Source organism: Podarcis bocagei, assembly GCF_964188305.1.
Source record: "Podarcis bocagei genome assembly, chromosome: 4".
Classification (NCBI taxonomy): Eukaryota; Metazoa; Chordata; class Lepidosauria; order Squamata; family Lacertidae; genus Podarcis; species Podarcis bocagei.
Genome location: NC_138128.1, coordinates 75,190,128 through 75,206,182, shown reverse-complemented (window position 1 = coordinate 75,206,182; position 16,055 = coordinate 75,190,128). Strand labels below are relative to the sequence as shown.

At 40.4% G+C, this 16,055-nt stretch overlaps 2 protein-coding genes across 6 annotated transcripts in view; one reads left to right on the top strand and one right to left on the bottom strand.

Annotated features, from left to right (window-relative positions):
- Window positions 1-16,055, bottom strand: part of CTNNA3 (catenin alpha 3) — a 559,480-nt gene that overhangs the window by 309,026 nt on the left and 234,399 nt on the right. The gene's annotated exons all lie outside the window — the stretch shown is intronic.
- The window catches only part of LRRTM3 (leucine rich repeat transmembrane neuronal 3), a 98,475-nt gene continuing 87,127 nt past the window's right edge, over window positions 4,708-16,055 (top strand). The window contains exons 1-2 of the mRNA XM_081190923.1: window positions 4,708-5,242; window positions 5,571-7,102. Of these exons, the coding sequence (XP_081047049.1) occupies window positions 5,239-5,242; window positions 5,571-7,102 (1,536 nt within the window). The 5' untranslated portion in view covers window positions 4,708-5,238. The remainder of the gene's footprint in view (window positions 5,243-5,570; window positions 7,103-16,055) is intronic.

Sequence of the window (16,055 nt, the reverse complement as noted above, 5' to 3'; positions counted from 1 at the left end):
AAAAAGCAATAGCTTTAAAATACTGCATTCAAAGCTATCTCTTATGTACACATTCCTAAAAAGTATCAATGGTTCCCATGATCAGTTCCATGTTTTTTCCATTAACCACAGCATGAAATGCTGATCGTACACATTTTTGATGCAGAACCCTTCCATCAGCTTACAGATTAAAATAACAGGCTTTTCTTAGCAGCAGCTAATGGAAAATTCTAAATATGCTAAACAAGACAAGAAACGTTTGTACTAAATTTGGTATCTTTTGATTGCTCAACCTCACACGCGTGCTCTTCAAACACACACATAGTGTTTGCTAGCTGCCTAGAATGGCAAAGTGTCTTTCATGGAGTTACTCAAGCCCAGACCCAAATCTTCACAGCCCTGAGAAGTCATTGCTGCCACCCCTGGCAAATACTCCCAAGGCAGAGGAAGAGCTGAAGCCAGCATAGACCCTGCCAAGGAGCTGATCAATCAGAAGGGCTGGCTGAGCCCGAGACCAAGATTGGAACAGAGGAGCTAGACAAGTTTCTATTTCCAAAGACATGGTGTCAAATGTGCCAGCACACACAGACCGAGCCATTCTGGCAGAGCACTTACAGGCAGACGTTTGTTTATATAATGTGGGTGTGATTCACGTGAGTGACAGCCTTCACCTGCTGTAAAAAAGAAGAGCAGGAGGGACACACCAGGTGTTGGGAGGTGTTGGGAGAGCTTAGCTTTTGCATGGCCATGTGCCCTGTAATTATGCCTTGATCATGTACTGATTTCTTGAATCAAGCCTCTAGATGTTTTCAAGTTCAAATTCTGTGTGTGAGGGTTCATCCACATTTCCACTTGTCCTTTGCCTAGAAAGCAGTAAAGAGCAGTGGGACAAGAGGAAGTGTGGATAAGCCCTGATAGTGGGAACCAATGCAGTTTCGCTGTATGTGCACAAACAGGAAGGGGTTCAAGTGAACATCATACAAACCAGAGATTGTGATTTAAAACAAATTCTGGTTATTTAAACAAGCCACCTTCATAATCCTTGGGCTTGAAGTTGATTTGTTTAGCATTCTGTATGCACATATACATGTATTTATGCGTGCATTGCTTGGGGGGTTTTGCTTTCTGAATTCTGTCACTGACATCCCAGATTCTTGTTAAGGGTTCTTGAGCTGAATCCTTATGTGAATTCTTAGCACAAGCTGCTCCATGAATTGTGACATAAGCCAGGGCTTGACCTGGGAATTCAGATGTCCCTTAACTGTATGAAAAACACAACATTGCCTTGCAATAGCAGTGAAAACAAATTTCTAAAGGTTGGGATGAAAATACAAGGTAAGAATTCCCCAAGCAAAAATACAAACATGTAGAAATCAGAGGGCCTTGTTAAAAGACAGATGAAATAAAATGTTGGACCATCCAGGTCAAAGAACTATGGAAGGGCAGAAAGGCACTTGCCAAACTTCTTATCTGAATTAATTGCCAATCTAGTACAGGTGTAATTTAAAAAAACAAAAACTTGGTGGGGTTTATCATCTACTTGAAAGAGATTAGCCAACATAAAATGGCATTCCCACTGAAAATTTCATTAGCCTTCCTCAGATGCTCTGCTTAAGAAAACTTCACATTCACCTCAAAACCCAAAGATGAAGTGCAAATTGTACTAAGTTTGTAATAATAAAATATGTACATCTACTTTTCCAGTTTATCTGTGTGACTTCCTAGTTATGCAGATAATATTGTGTGTTTGTGTGTGTGTCCCAGTTAAAATCAATATGACTTCCCTCAAAATACAAAATTTGTGAAACACAAGTGATTACTGATAGTGGAGTTATCACAAACACAACCTGTGCACAACAGCACCCTCCCCACCAGCCATTCCCAGCAAACTGTATTTAAATGCATACTACCCCCGAAAGTGGAGGGAGTATATAGCCAACATGTTTAGCAGTCACTGATTGCCTTATTCTTCATGAATTTGTACAAACCTGATTTAAAGTCATCCAAGTTGGGGGTCATCACTATATCCTCAGGGAGCGAATGCAATGTGTCACGTGAAAATGAACTTTTTTTAATCTGTACTAAATCTTCCAGCATTCAGTTTATTGGATGTCCATGAGTACGATGAAAGAGGGAGCAAAAATATTATCCTTCCTTCACTCATTGCATAATTTTATAAACCTCTATCATGTTCTCTCTTACTCAGCTTTTCTCTAAAGTAAAAAATAAAATGTAGCTTTTACTCATAGTGGAGTTGCTCCATCCTCTTGATAATTTTCATTGACCTTTTCCAAATCTTTTCCAGCTTTACAAGACTGTTGTTGTTGTTGTTGTTAATCCGGCCTTCACCATAAGGACCCTGGGTGGGTTACATCATTAAAACACAACACCTTCTTTGAGGTGAGGTGATCAAAACTTTACACAGTATTCTGAGTGCAGCCACACTGTCCACTACAACCCCAGGTGCTATGAGAGCATGCTCCACGACATCAATGCACGCAGAAATTTATAGAGAGCTTTATATGCAAAACTGAAAGGTCCCTGCCTTTACACTTCTGTGGACAAGGTGCAATCTTTTCTTAATCATATATTTAGAGAGGAAGGCAGCAAAAAAAGGAGCAGAAGGCTGGCTATATACAGAGAATTGGATTATGTAATAGCAGTACGCAAAGGTACTTGTATGTGTACTCAAAACTTCCGAACCAAAATTGCCTGGGCCGACTTCCAGGTCAAGTCTGTTTTGAGTGCTGTGCTTTCAAGGCTTTTGGTTCTTTTGCTTTCAATGAATGTTTTAAGCTTCAAATTCTTAAGGATTTGAACCAACAAGAGCAAGTTGTGGAGCAAAGTGACCCAATCATTGTGCTGTATATTGAGAGAGAGAGAGAGAGAGAGAGAGAGAGAGAGAGAGAGAGAGAGAGAGAGAGAAGTTGGGGGGTATCAAAGCTCCATTTTCACCTTCCATAGAAATCCTATATACTTGTTGAAATGCTGTATCTTAAATATGCCGAATAAGCCGGAATACATTGAAGACCTAGCCTTCCCTTACTGAACACTATGTTCCTGAGCACAACACTGCCACCCACCCCTGATATTTAATTTTTGAAAAGCCTTGACATGACTGCTAATCACACCATTCATGTCATGTGTAGTTAGGCCCTGGAAGGAAGGCAGAATACAGGGTAATTGAAAAACTGTGCATGGCTTCTCAAACAGGAAACAGGAATTACAATACTGGTAAAATAATTTGAATTCAGAATCTGTCACCATCCTTTTCCCCTCTAGCTTCTCTGTACCATGTGGGAAACATCAAGATAAATGGTAGACTGCCAAATAAAGAACATCACTGACTGTCTACAAGTAAGAACATTCAATACATGGATGTCCATCACTTGATGGCTGCAGCACTGAATGGAAACTCGCTTGTTTCCTATGTGGGAAACAGCAAAGAAGGCAACACAGATGCAAATGCAGAGGAGCCTTAAACTGCATAGAATCAATGTGCTTCCATTTTGCTGTACAGTTGGCAATTTCCTCTGAGGTGTCCCACTTGATCTATGGACACAAGACAGACATTTGGGGGTTGCGGGGGACCCCTCTTTCTCACCCAAATTAGAGAGCCGGGTGTTCAAAGAGGATCTCAACTCTTGCAAACCCACACTTCAGTGTCTCCTACTTCTAAGCTGGTGAAATCTAGGGAGATGGGAAGACTATGAAGAACGTGCACAGCATTACTGTATGCACATATACATGTATTTATGCGTGCATTGCTTGGGCATATATATTATTATTAACTATCCTTATTTATTTATAACAATTTATATCCACCTTTCCATGAAAATGATAGAGGCAGCAAACAACAACGTAACAAAAAATGTACATTTTTAAAAGCATAACAAACATGGAAAAGGAAAAATTAATTGGAAACAACATTAAAAAGTTGACATGACAATCAAGCCCACCTTAAAAGGCAGCATCACAAAGTGCCCACTGAAAGGGATGCATCTAAGTCACCCTGCCATCAAGCCAACTATACCTCGGATCCACTTGCCATCTTCAGACAGTGTGGGGTTTCAGAGGTAGATCTCAGAGTCTCAAATGGGGGTTATGTGCCTTCCATAGATGTGGGGGATCAGGGAATACGCATTGTAGTATGCCAGTCAGTATACAGACATGCCTCCTCCTACACCCACCCAAAAAAGTTAACTGCACTGGTATTAGACCTGTTAAGTTTTCCTGCCTGATTACTCATAGTACTTGCCATCTGTATACCAGTGGTAATAGTGAGGATTAGTGTGTTTTACATGACAATGTAATGCCTGTGGTGTTCAATTACACCCACTGTGTATATACGCAGGTTTCTGTGAGTATGGGCTTGTGTGTGTGCTGTTTTCTTGCCTAAATGAAAAGAAATGTTACACCCAAGCTTTATGTTAGGTGGAAGTCCCAGCAGCAGATGCTGGGCTTAAAAGGCTTAGTTAAATTACCCAAAAGAGAAAGATGACAATGAAAAGCTAAAAGCCCAGGGAAATTTCCAACTATTTCACTAGTGTATACTGAGGCTGACCAGTCTGCTCCTATTTAGTCACCCAGAACAATCACTCATTTCCCAGCACAGGGCTTACTCATTTGCAAGATTTAAAGGGGGAGGGAGGGAGGGAGGAGGAAGATATTTCTGCACATGCCCATAATATTCTTCGCCACTGGGGGCAGCTTTACATAAGACTGCATTCACTGAAACCAAAGCAACAGTCGGAGGAGCTTTCAGAATGACAGTACGCAGAAGTGAACAGTGCTTGTTCATTGAACAGGGTCATCCTGGCTTCTGTGCTCCAACGCAGTTTCCTTAGCTGGATCGGGAGTGCTAACTATGAGAACTGCTGCCCAATGGAATACAGACGGGTGAATTCAGACAGCTGAGCATCACTTGGAGGAATCTATCATGCTTTGCACGGGGAGATTTTAAAGCAGCTCGTTTCTAAATGTAAAGATGCAAAAACGCACCATCCATGAAGATCCTATTACCTAGGAAGAACTTGACATTCTGCTGCAAATGCTGTGTTGGGATTTATTCTTGGGATGTTCTGCATGGCTGGCAAAGAATAATGTTCCAAAATCGGTCCATCTCCCAAGGGGTCCAATTTTTCTTCCTGGGTGTCAGCAAGCCTTGACTCACCACAGAGCAGCTGACAGGGGCTGTCATGCTTGTGGCACCCTAAGCAAAAGCAAAAGACCTAACGACGACCTTTGAAAACACAAAGGATGGGTAGGTTTTCCATTTTATTTATTTATAGTTAGCCTACAGCAGTGCCTGCACTGATTCTGTTTTAATTGCTCTATAGGTTTGCCTCCCTGCAAGATGTGACCAGAGTTAAATTTCCAAGAGATTGTATTTGACTGTGGCTAGCTTATGTGCATGATTTTTTTTTTCTTTATTACATTTTCCTTTATTAAAATAAAGTGGGGGCAAGCTACAAAGTACTTATGCTGCTGGGGGTTTCTTATGCATTTAAGTAGCAATTCTGAGCATGATTGAAATAGATCTGGATTGTTTATTTGGGGGGATAACTTTTCTAAGTTATTTTTATTTCCAGGTTTCAATGTATTTAGGCTACTGAGCGGATCAGCTGTAGCCCTGGTAATAGCCCCTACTGTATTACTGACAATGCTTTCTTCTGCTGAACGAGGATGCCCAAAGGGCTGTAGGTGCGAAGGCAAAATGGTATATTGCGAGTCCCAGAAATTACAGGAGATACCCTCAAGTATATCAGCTGGTTGTTTAGGTTTGTCCCTCCGATACAACAGCCTCCAGAAACTAAAATACAATCAGTTTAAAGGTCTTAATCAACTCACCTGGCTCTATCTAGACCATAACCACATCAGCAATATTGATGAAAATGCTTTCAATGGAATACGCAGGCTAAAAGAGTTGATTTTAAGTTCCAACAGAATTGCCTATTTTCTTAATAACACCTTCAGACCAGTAACAAATCTCCGGAACTTGGATCTGTCATATAATCAGCTGCAGTCTCTGGGAGCTGAACAATTCAGGGGCTTAAGGAAGCTGCTGAGTTTACATTTGCGGTCCAATTCCCTGAGAACAATCCCTGTCCGAATTTTCCAGGACTGTAGGAACCTCGAACTCTTAGACCTGGGCTACAACAGAATCCGAAGCTTAGCAAGGAATGTCTTTGCAGGCATGATCAGGCTGAAAGAGCTTCACCTGGAGCACAATCAATTTTCTAAGCTTAACTTGGCTCTTTTTCCAAGGCTAGTCAGCCTCCAGAACCTTTATTTACAGTGGAATAAAATCAGTGTTATAGGACAAACGATGTCCTGGACCTGGAGCTCATTACAAAGGCTTGATTTATCTGGCAATGAAATAGAAGCTTTCAGTGGACCTAGTGTTTTCCAGTGTGTGCCCAATTTACAGCGTCTCAACCTGGATTCCAACAAGCTCACGTTTATTGGTCAAGAGATTTTGGATTCTTGGATATCTCTCAATGACATCAGCCTTGCTGGGAATATATGGGAATGCAGCAGGAACATTTGCTCCCTGGTAAACTGGCTAAAAAGTTTTAAAGGGCTGAGGGAAAATACAATTATCTGTGCCAGCCCCAAAGAGCTGCAGGGGGTGAACGTTATTGATGCAGTGAAAAATTACAGCATATGTGGCAAAAGTACTACAGAGAGGTTTGAATTGCCACAGGCTTTCCCAAAGCCAACCTTTAAACCCAAAGTCATCAGGCCTAAGCATGACAGCAAGCCCCCTCTGCCCCCCACCGTCGGGTCCACAGAAGCCAGCTCAGAGCCTGAGCACGACACAGAACACATCTCTTTCCACAAAATCATAGCAGGGAGTGTGGCCCTTTTCTTGTCTGTGCTTGTGATCCTGCTGGTAATCTATGTGTCGTGGAAGCGGTACCCTGCCAGCATGAAGCAGCTGCAGCAGCGCTCTCTCATGCGAAGGCACAGGAAGAAGAAACGGCAGTCGCTGAAGCAGATGACTCCAACCACACAGGAATTTTATGTCGATTATAAGCCAACTAACACCGAGACCAGTGAGATGCTGCTGAACGGGACGGGACCCTGCACATATAGCAAAGCAGGCTCCAGGGAATGTGAGGTATGAACCATTGTGATTCAAATAAAATAAGCTTTTAAAAAAGGTGGGTTTGTTGAACCTCAGTGACTAAGATGAAGGTTACATTTCTCTTTTCTGCCACAACCACTTCTATATCACATTTTGACACATGCTCATCATATGTTGGCCTTTTCCTTTCCTTTTATCATTTTAAACTTTCCTCCATAAATCCGCTGAAAGTGAAGAGAATGCAAATCAGAAGTTTGAGTTCAGGTTCGACACAGTACCTGTTGGTACAGGTGCTTTGTTGGTTTTTATTCCATCATCATCATTATTTCAATGGAAAGCTTATTTCATAGCTCATAAATCACATTTGCAGTGTTGCTGCATTGTTTTTTAAATGCAGAGTTGTTTGAATATGTGCTGATTTTATGTGGACAAATAATGCTAAAAAAAGAACAGTGCAAGCATTTTAATAAATACTGAAATTCACTTCATGATTAAAGGATGCATGGCAGCCATGTGTTGTAGGCTCATACACATTTTAGGACATGCTTTGGCTTACAGATGCTGCAGGAACAACTGCGGCTGAATGCTTGATTTCTGTTGAATGCAAGGCATTATCAGAAGCAAGTGGGTTTAAAGCAACATCCTGAACTACTGAGGGTGGGGGCAGGGGCAGGGGAATCATTTGAAGTTCAGAGGAGGAATAAAAGCTTTCATGAGGAATAAAAGATGGGTAGTAGAACAGAATGGGATTCACTGCACTGTGCTCTAACACAATAGTTTGTAGAGTTGATAACTACTAATTGAAAGCTGTTTATGTGGTTTCATATAAAAGATGCTAGTGTTTCTCCCTTCTCACAGTCAGTTGCCTTTCAGAAAGTAGTCAAAAGGCATTCATTAAACGAGGAGACCAAATTCCTTATTGATGCAATTAGAGGAGCTGAAATGTACAGTTACAAAGGCAAAACCACTTCCTGCACACATTTGCTTGGGTGCTCATTGGAAATTCATTCTGCAACAGTGTTAGAGGCATTAACGTGATTGACAATGGAGGCATTAAATCTGTCATTTTTCTATCTTGAAAAAATGCTACGTTGTGCTTGGTGGTGTTTCAATATGCAATTTGCCACTTTGGGTATTTAGAAAGCTGGCAGAGCTACATTTTAAATACAGCACAGCAATTAGAAAAAGCTTGCAGTGAAAACTGGATACTTGCCCAGTCTAAGGAAAAGCACACCAGAAATATTCTCTTTTAGGAAAAAGTCCATGGATCAATGGGGGTTGGAGTTGGGAATCAATTGATTCTTTTGTATAACCTTGCTGAATGGCATTTTAGGGACACACTTGTTTGTTTATTTTAATACGGATGCAATGTTCAGAATAGACTGGTGGTTGTCATGGTGGACACTTGTAATCCATAAAACCCACCTTAAATGCCATGGCAAAATATAACCAAATGAAAAATTCCTCTAAATATTTTATAATTAGCAACCACATATTACTCCTTTATGAAAAACAGATCTTTCCCCTCCATCTTCAGAAACAAACTGGAGCATGTTTATAAAAGGTGGCAAATAATTTCACCACTTCTGTTGCATAACTTGATTTGGCTTTGTACACTGCCCATCTCTGGCCACTTGGGAGAGAATGTATCTACAAAGCGGTTGCACTGCAGCAATCTAGAAAAAGAGCATCCATGTTCTGGGGTATTTTTGCTTTTGGGGGGATGGGGAGATAGTGAAAGAAAATTACTGTGAACTATTTCCAGAGGTAAGAACTGCAGAATCTAATCACCACCAATGCACTTAAGGTGATTTTCAGGGTATAAAGTTGTTTTTGTTTTACAGGAATATAAGCAGAAAGAAAGTGAAAGGCTGCTTCATAATTTTACTCATGTGAACTAGTATCATGCATTTGTTGAAAGCCAGGAGTCAGTGATTTCAGCTTGATTAAATATGACGCACTTTACTCAGGAGATGTGATTTTCTAAGTCAATATTCTTCTTGAGATATAATATTACCATAAAAGTGAATATATCTAGTGCCAAGAGAGCACCAACATTGTATCAGATAATATCTGTTCTGAAAATATTGACTTTCTATAACTGCAATATGAAAAATGTCAAGGCACTCTCTCTGGATTGGTGGGAAATGCCATTTGTGCATATACAAAATGAGAAAAATTAATACCACCCAAAATTATCACACAGAAAATGTTTTCCTAGTCTTTAATTCTTAGTATGAAATTTGCAATGAACATATATTTCATAGTGTTAACCAGGGACAGTTTTGACGTGGCAATATGAGAATATTTTATTTTTAAAAATGTGTCTGACTCAAATATGGTAACAAATGGATTGCAAATATTGGCAGAGCGACTTTACATTAGGCATGTTTCTTTGTCTCTGACCATACCTGAAGCTAACACTACATTGAAGAAAGCTCAAGTACCCCTATACAAAAATGCTCTGCTCAGAATAATGTGCTATAGCATTTTATAACCCAGTAAGTAGGGGTCGGGAATGCAGAAAAGGAAACCATTAAGAATAGTGGTGTCTTTTCAAATGCCCAACAGTTGAACTATTGATATCAATAATGTTTCATATTTATTATGTAGAATTAACACATGAAAAATATTGCCCAGGCCTTAAGAAACTGCATTTTCAGCCGAAGGATATCTAGCAGGCAATATTTATTTGTGCATAACTTCAGTGATAAAACAGAGGTGAACATGTAATTATTACTATAGTCTGAGAAAGAAGTGTCTGGCTGACGGCGCAGCTTATGCAGGCCCGTTCCAACCACTCTAGTCTACAATCTTTTTAAAAAAAAGTGGAGGGGGGTGTCAAAACTGAGTTAAATAGCATTAGTTCCAGGAGATGGAAATTGATTGTAAATGGTTGAACCTTCTCTGTCTCAAGAGAATCAAACCATGCTTTATTCATTATTTTGTGCAACAAACAAACAGTTGGCCAGTGGTTTCCACACAGCGTCTTCCCAAGATGCAAAAAAGAGAGCTTATTCCTCTGCCTTTAATGCTATGCAGAAGCAGGTGGCAGCTTGTCATGCAGAGATGAAAAAAGCTGTGTCTGTAGTCATAACCTCCTTGTACACTGCTACTGGGTTTACAGCAACCATTTATTCCTTTGCATCACAAAACTCTACCCAAATCTCTTAACAAAAAACAATGAAATATTCTGGCTCTCCCCTGAACAGATGCCATGCCATCTTTTTTGAGGTATAATGTCACTATGAAAGTTTTTACTCTTATGTGATCATGGCCAAATGAAAAGGCTCTTAGGTGGCAAAATTTGCACATGAAAAGATGTTGGGAGAAACATGCCCTTTTCTTGACACTGTGTCATGTGTTTTTACTACATTTGGGGGGGAGGGGGTTCTTCACAATACTTCTTTGCCAAATTACTAGAAAAGGAGAAAATAACTTCTTTTGTAGTGATACTTCCACCACAAACATCAACAAGGGAATCAATTGTTGAGATCAAATACCAGAAGAAGTCTTCCATAGGCATCTGCCTTGCATAGTGAGAAAAGGATGCTTGACTAGATAGGCTTTGATCTGATCCAGAGGTCTCCTTATGTTCTTAAGGCAGTTAAGCTTTACTGGACAGAGGAAAGCAAATCCTAGGAGAAAGGAGGTTGCAGAGCACACATCTGTTTTCAGGTCTATGGGTTACAGAATTCAAAGGAAGAAGGAAAGCCTACATAACACTGTCAATCAATATGGAATTAAGGGGCACAGCCCACACAGCCACCACTTTTGACAGGGAAGTAGGAGAACAATAGGCCTCCTACCCTCTGAACCAAAAATTCTGTTGTGGAATCTCAGGCACCTAATTCTTCCCCAAGCACATACATGTGCTGCCTTAAAAAAAAGCCAACTCCACACTTTAGAAACCCTAATGCAAGATGTGTGACTGTTGGTAAAGACAGAACTACTTCTCTGCCTCAACCATCCACTCTGCACTTCGGAAAATCATAGAATCATAGGATCATAGACTCTTAGAGTTGGAAGGGACCCCAAGGGTCATCTAGTCCAACCCCCTGCAATGCAGAAAACTCAATCAAAGCATCCATGACAGATGGCCATCCAACCTCTGTTTAAAAGCCTCCATGGAAAGAGAGTCCACCACCTCTCATGAGAGTCAGTTCCACTGCTGTTCAGCTGTCAGAAAGTTTTTCCGAATGTTTAGTCAGAATCTCCTTTCTTGCATATCTCCTCTCAGTCTCCTCTTTTCCAGGCTAAACATACCCAGCTCCTTCAAGCGTTCCTCATAAGACTTAGTTTCAAGACCATTGGTCATCTTGGCTGCCTTCCTCTGCACGTGTTCCAGCTTGTCATCATCCTTCTTAAATTGTGGTGCCCAGAATTGGACAAAATACTCCAAGTGTGGTCTGACTAATGCAGAATAGAGTGGTTCTATTTACTTCCCTTGATCTGGACACTATACTTGTGTTGATGCAGCCTAGAATAGCATTAGCTTTTTTTGCTGCTGCATTACACTGTTGACTTATGTTAAGCTTGTGGTCCACCAAGACCCCTAGATCCTTTTCACATATACTGCTAGTAAACCAGGTGTCCCCCATCCTATATTTGTGCATCTGGTTCTTCCTGCCAAAGTGCAGAACCTTACATTTGTCCCTATTGAAATTCATTTTGTTAGCTGGCGCCCAGTTCTCCAATCTGTTAAGGTCATTTTGAATGCTCATTCTGGAGTAAAGAGTATTCTGGGTGGCAAAATAATAATGTAAATTTTGAGTTAAAGCATAGCTGTAACAGTTCATTAGGGACAGAAGAGGAATTAATGGGAACATCCTATGCCTTTTAAAATGCGGTTCTTTTTGGGAGGTATTATTGGGTTGTTGTTTTTATTTTGATTATATATTGTGGTTTTATATCTTGATTTTGTTCTGTAAAGTGCCCTGAGATCTCTGGGCATAAGGCAGTATATATATTCAATAAAATTAATTAATTAATATGCTAAAACCAGCTTTAATATGTTGTGCCCCAGGAGTCAACAGCAACAACAGCACAAATGTTTATTTCATGTTTCATTTCATTTTTAAAGATCTTGTTGGTAAAATTCAGACAAACCTTTTCTTAGCATAATGGGAAGATGCTGTTTCTGCATATGGCAGAGTAAAATAATGAAAAAGTAAATTCATAGCTTCATTCTTTTTGGGGGGCGGGTGTAGGATTTTACTGCTGGATCATGCTTCACTCCGTTTTCCTACAAAGCAGGCCTTATGCAGAAATCCAATTATTCATGAAAAACCATTATTTCAGGACCATCTATTTTAATTTTCTGTACTAAGGATGACATTCCAATATGAAGAGTTGATTTTGGGACTAACAGTATCAGGACATGAACTGTTTTGTTTTTTGTTTCCAAATTTTGAATACCAGAAAACAATGTGCTTTTGGTAACCCTAAACTCTCTGAGGGATCCAGGTAATCTCTTTTCCATAGCCCATTTACGTCTACCAGCCCATTAATCAATGTCCTGGTGATGCTTACATCCCTGGTCCTGTGGGGTTAGCTTTATCCAGTCCCCTACAAATAAGGTACTTCAGAACTCTCCTGATATTGATAATGAGTATGCTACTCTAGCTTAGACTGAGGAGAGTCTCACTTCATCAGCCAGCACATTTTCTGAGAACATGGAAAGGTTGGCAATTGAGTATTTACAGAGCTAGCCTTAGCCCTAGTGATGTGATTTTAATTCACTAGGTTTAGAGTAAGCTCCAGCTCTCCATTATCACCTGTTGTGTCTCAATCAAGGGTCTCCTGGGCTCCTTCCCAGACTCTCACTTAGCTAATTCACATGTGCCTACAGTGGTGTGAGAGCGGCTTTCCCAACATATGAGTCTACACAGCTTCATCAGGCAGGGTGGGAGACTACTGACATACATGTTGTCTAGCAGAGAGAGAAGGCAATGTTCCTGTTGCAGGAACAGTGTAGGATTATAGCACAGGGAAGTCACTCCAATGCTTCTGCATGTGAAGATGACACATGATCTGGAGCAACTGCAAATCTTACTCATTTAAATCAATAGGATGCACTTTTGACTTTTCTTCTAGCCACCCCACCCTAACCCATGTTTTGGATTCCAAGCTTCTAAAACATTTAAGCGACTCATATACAAAAGCTGGTGGTCACTGAAGTATGATGGTGCATTAGCTCACATCAGTATAAAGTGCCAACATACCTGCTGCAGAGCACTGGTGGGATACCCAGTTCTCTATAATCCGAGCCTTCACCTTTCTAGGGATAAACTGAAGTGGATCCTACAAGTGAGCTGTTGCTAAATAAATTACTTCAGTTCTTGAGATTGATATTCAATTCTCAAAAGCATTTCTCATACTAATGAGACTGAAACTGTGTCACGTTACAGGAACCTCTGTGTTAGGCACACATGCATATATACACATTCTCTGCTTAACTTTGGTTCTAAAACAAATTGGGGTGGGGGAGTCAATTAAACTGGAAGTATATGTTCTGAGCATGCTCTGAGCTGTTTCCTTGAAGGGCATACCTAGGCAGCCAGGCCTAGGAGTGTTTTTGTAAAAACACTTAGGAGTGTAAGCTCAACAACTTTCGGCTTTTTCTAAAAGAAGCTCAACAATTTTGGTGTCCTGGTTTTTACTTTTTGAAATATGGCAACCCTAATGTATACAGCTGCAATGTTGTATAAAGTGTCATTGTTCCATTGCAAAGGAGAAGGATATCAGAACAGGTGGAGGCCACAGAACTTTCCTTCCAACAAAGAACAACAGGGGCCCCTGTAAGGCATTTTTCAGTTTAGTTATGTGCTGAGTATTTGTATAACTGCAGTACTTATGTGTCCACAGCATCTTTGCAAACAGGGAGGATTGGGAGAAAATCACAATTGGCCACACCCATGTGACTATTGGCCACATCCCCACAGCTCCCTAGCAAGCTTGCAAACCCAGTGGACACCAACCACCACTGTATGGGAGAAATATGGCAACCTCCACTGTAAAGTTAAATTATGCCACAGTGTGATGCACACATATCTCCCTGTGGAATTGGCGGCAGGGAGCAGCTTGCAGGACCACGGATTTGAGTTCTACCAATGCTTACCACTGTAAGTTAACAGAAAGAGAGTGCACACACGCACACACAAAATGTTTCTGCCACCACCACTCATTAAGGTAAGCCTTTCCAGGGGCTGAAATGTTTTAGCATTTCTTATCTCCCTCATCTCTTGAAAACATAGCCAAAAATATTGCCCTGCTTTCTCAGACTGCAAATGGGGCTCCAGAAGCAGAGTGGTACTTTTGACACAGATTGAAAATATTTAGTAAACTAATTTTTTAAAGAAAAGCAGTGACACCCAATGGCAGGATTAAGTAAAGCAGGTAAGGGTGGCTTTGTTTTTTGTTGCTGCTATTGTTTTATTTACTCCCAGGTATTTGGTTGCCCCGTTTTTTCACTGAGAGCTGCTGCAATGGGCATAAGGCCCAACACACAATTGTTTCCCTTTTGTTTCTGAGCTGCAATCCAAATTAAGATGCCACAAGTGATCAATTCATTACAAGTATGCAAACTATATACTAATGCTACCAACAAAATTTACTAGATGCTTGCAAAATTACAATACCTACCCAGTTCTTAATATTCAAACCTAATACCAAACAAGGCCTGATGTACGTTCACATAAACATATGCAAAAAGCAATGGTGTGATTCAGAAGGCGTACCTTATTACTGCTGTGTTCACATACCTTTAAGATACAGGACTACATGCCTATTGGAGCAATACTTCTCTTTAAACTTAATTCTGTCTTTAAGCAATGCATAGAATACTTTTACAAGTGAAGAGCCAGTACCCTAGGAACTGCGCTGGGGGTTGCTTCTCCTTGTCCAGAGCCAACACCAATTGAAATAATGGAGATTTCCTTTTGAGAGCCAAACCTGGCATTCCCTTCAAATATACCAGGGTGATCAGTCCACCTGTCTGGTGCCTTGCATCTCTGTTTGGATAATACTGAGTGAAGTACTCATAAATATACACAACAGCAGAGCAAACTAATTATCTGAGGGAAGTTGCATCCATTATTATTATTTAAATGGTATCAAAAGGCAGAACCAGAGAAGGATTACCCAGCATGCTAATTAAGACATGGAGGAAGCCAAATTGGAACATGTGAGACAAAATTATTCAACCATGCATCTGTGTGGCTTCTGTGATTGAGCATCTTTAGATGGATTTAAAATTGCCCACAACTAAACAATGGATGGCTGTTCCTTGCAACTAAGGCAGTTCAGGGCTAAATTAAAATAGCACCAGCTAACTAAGCAAATGAACCAGAATAAACTGTGCTTTTCATACCAAAGCATATTTTGAGAACAGGATCAGCAGGATGAGGGAAGAGCACCTGCCTATGCCTATATGTCTCTATGGCTGCACTTATGCACATGCTCAAGTTCAAGGGCAAAAGAGGATGCTGCTTGTATATCAGAGGTGAGAGACGTGCCAGAATATGGTTGAGCAGAGGGTCATTAATGCATTCATCAAGCAGTGATTAAGAGGACTTACAAGATTTAGCACTTTGGAAATGCATTTCTAAATAATAGCTAATTAACTCTACTCTGAACTGAAGCACCTCTGGGATGGATTATTTAACAGTTCACTATACAACTGTATGAAAAAGTTAGACAGAAAGTTAAGTAAAAAGACTAAATAAGCTGTGAATGTGCATGGAAGGTTCAACTTGTAATGTTATCCAAAGCAGTTCTGACAACCAAAGATCCAACATGCAAAAGCTACTGCTTAATAATAATAATAATAATAATTTTATTATTTATACCCCACCCATCTGGCTGGGTTTCCCCAGATACTCTGGGCGGCTTCCAGCAGACATCATGGTCATTTTCATATTGTTATATCTGCATAAGAAATGTAGGGGCAGAGCAACGAAGTTAAATTTCCCTAAGTGTACTCAGT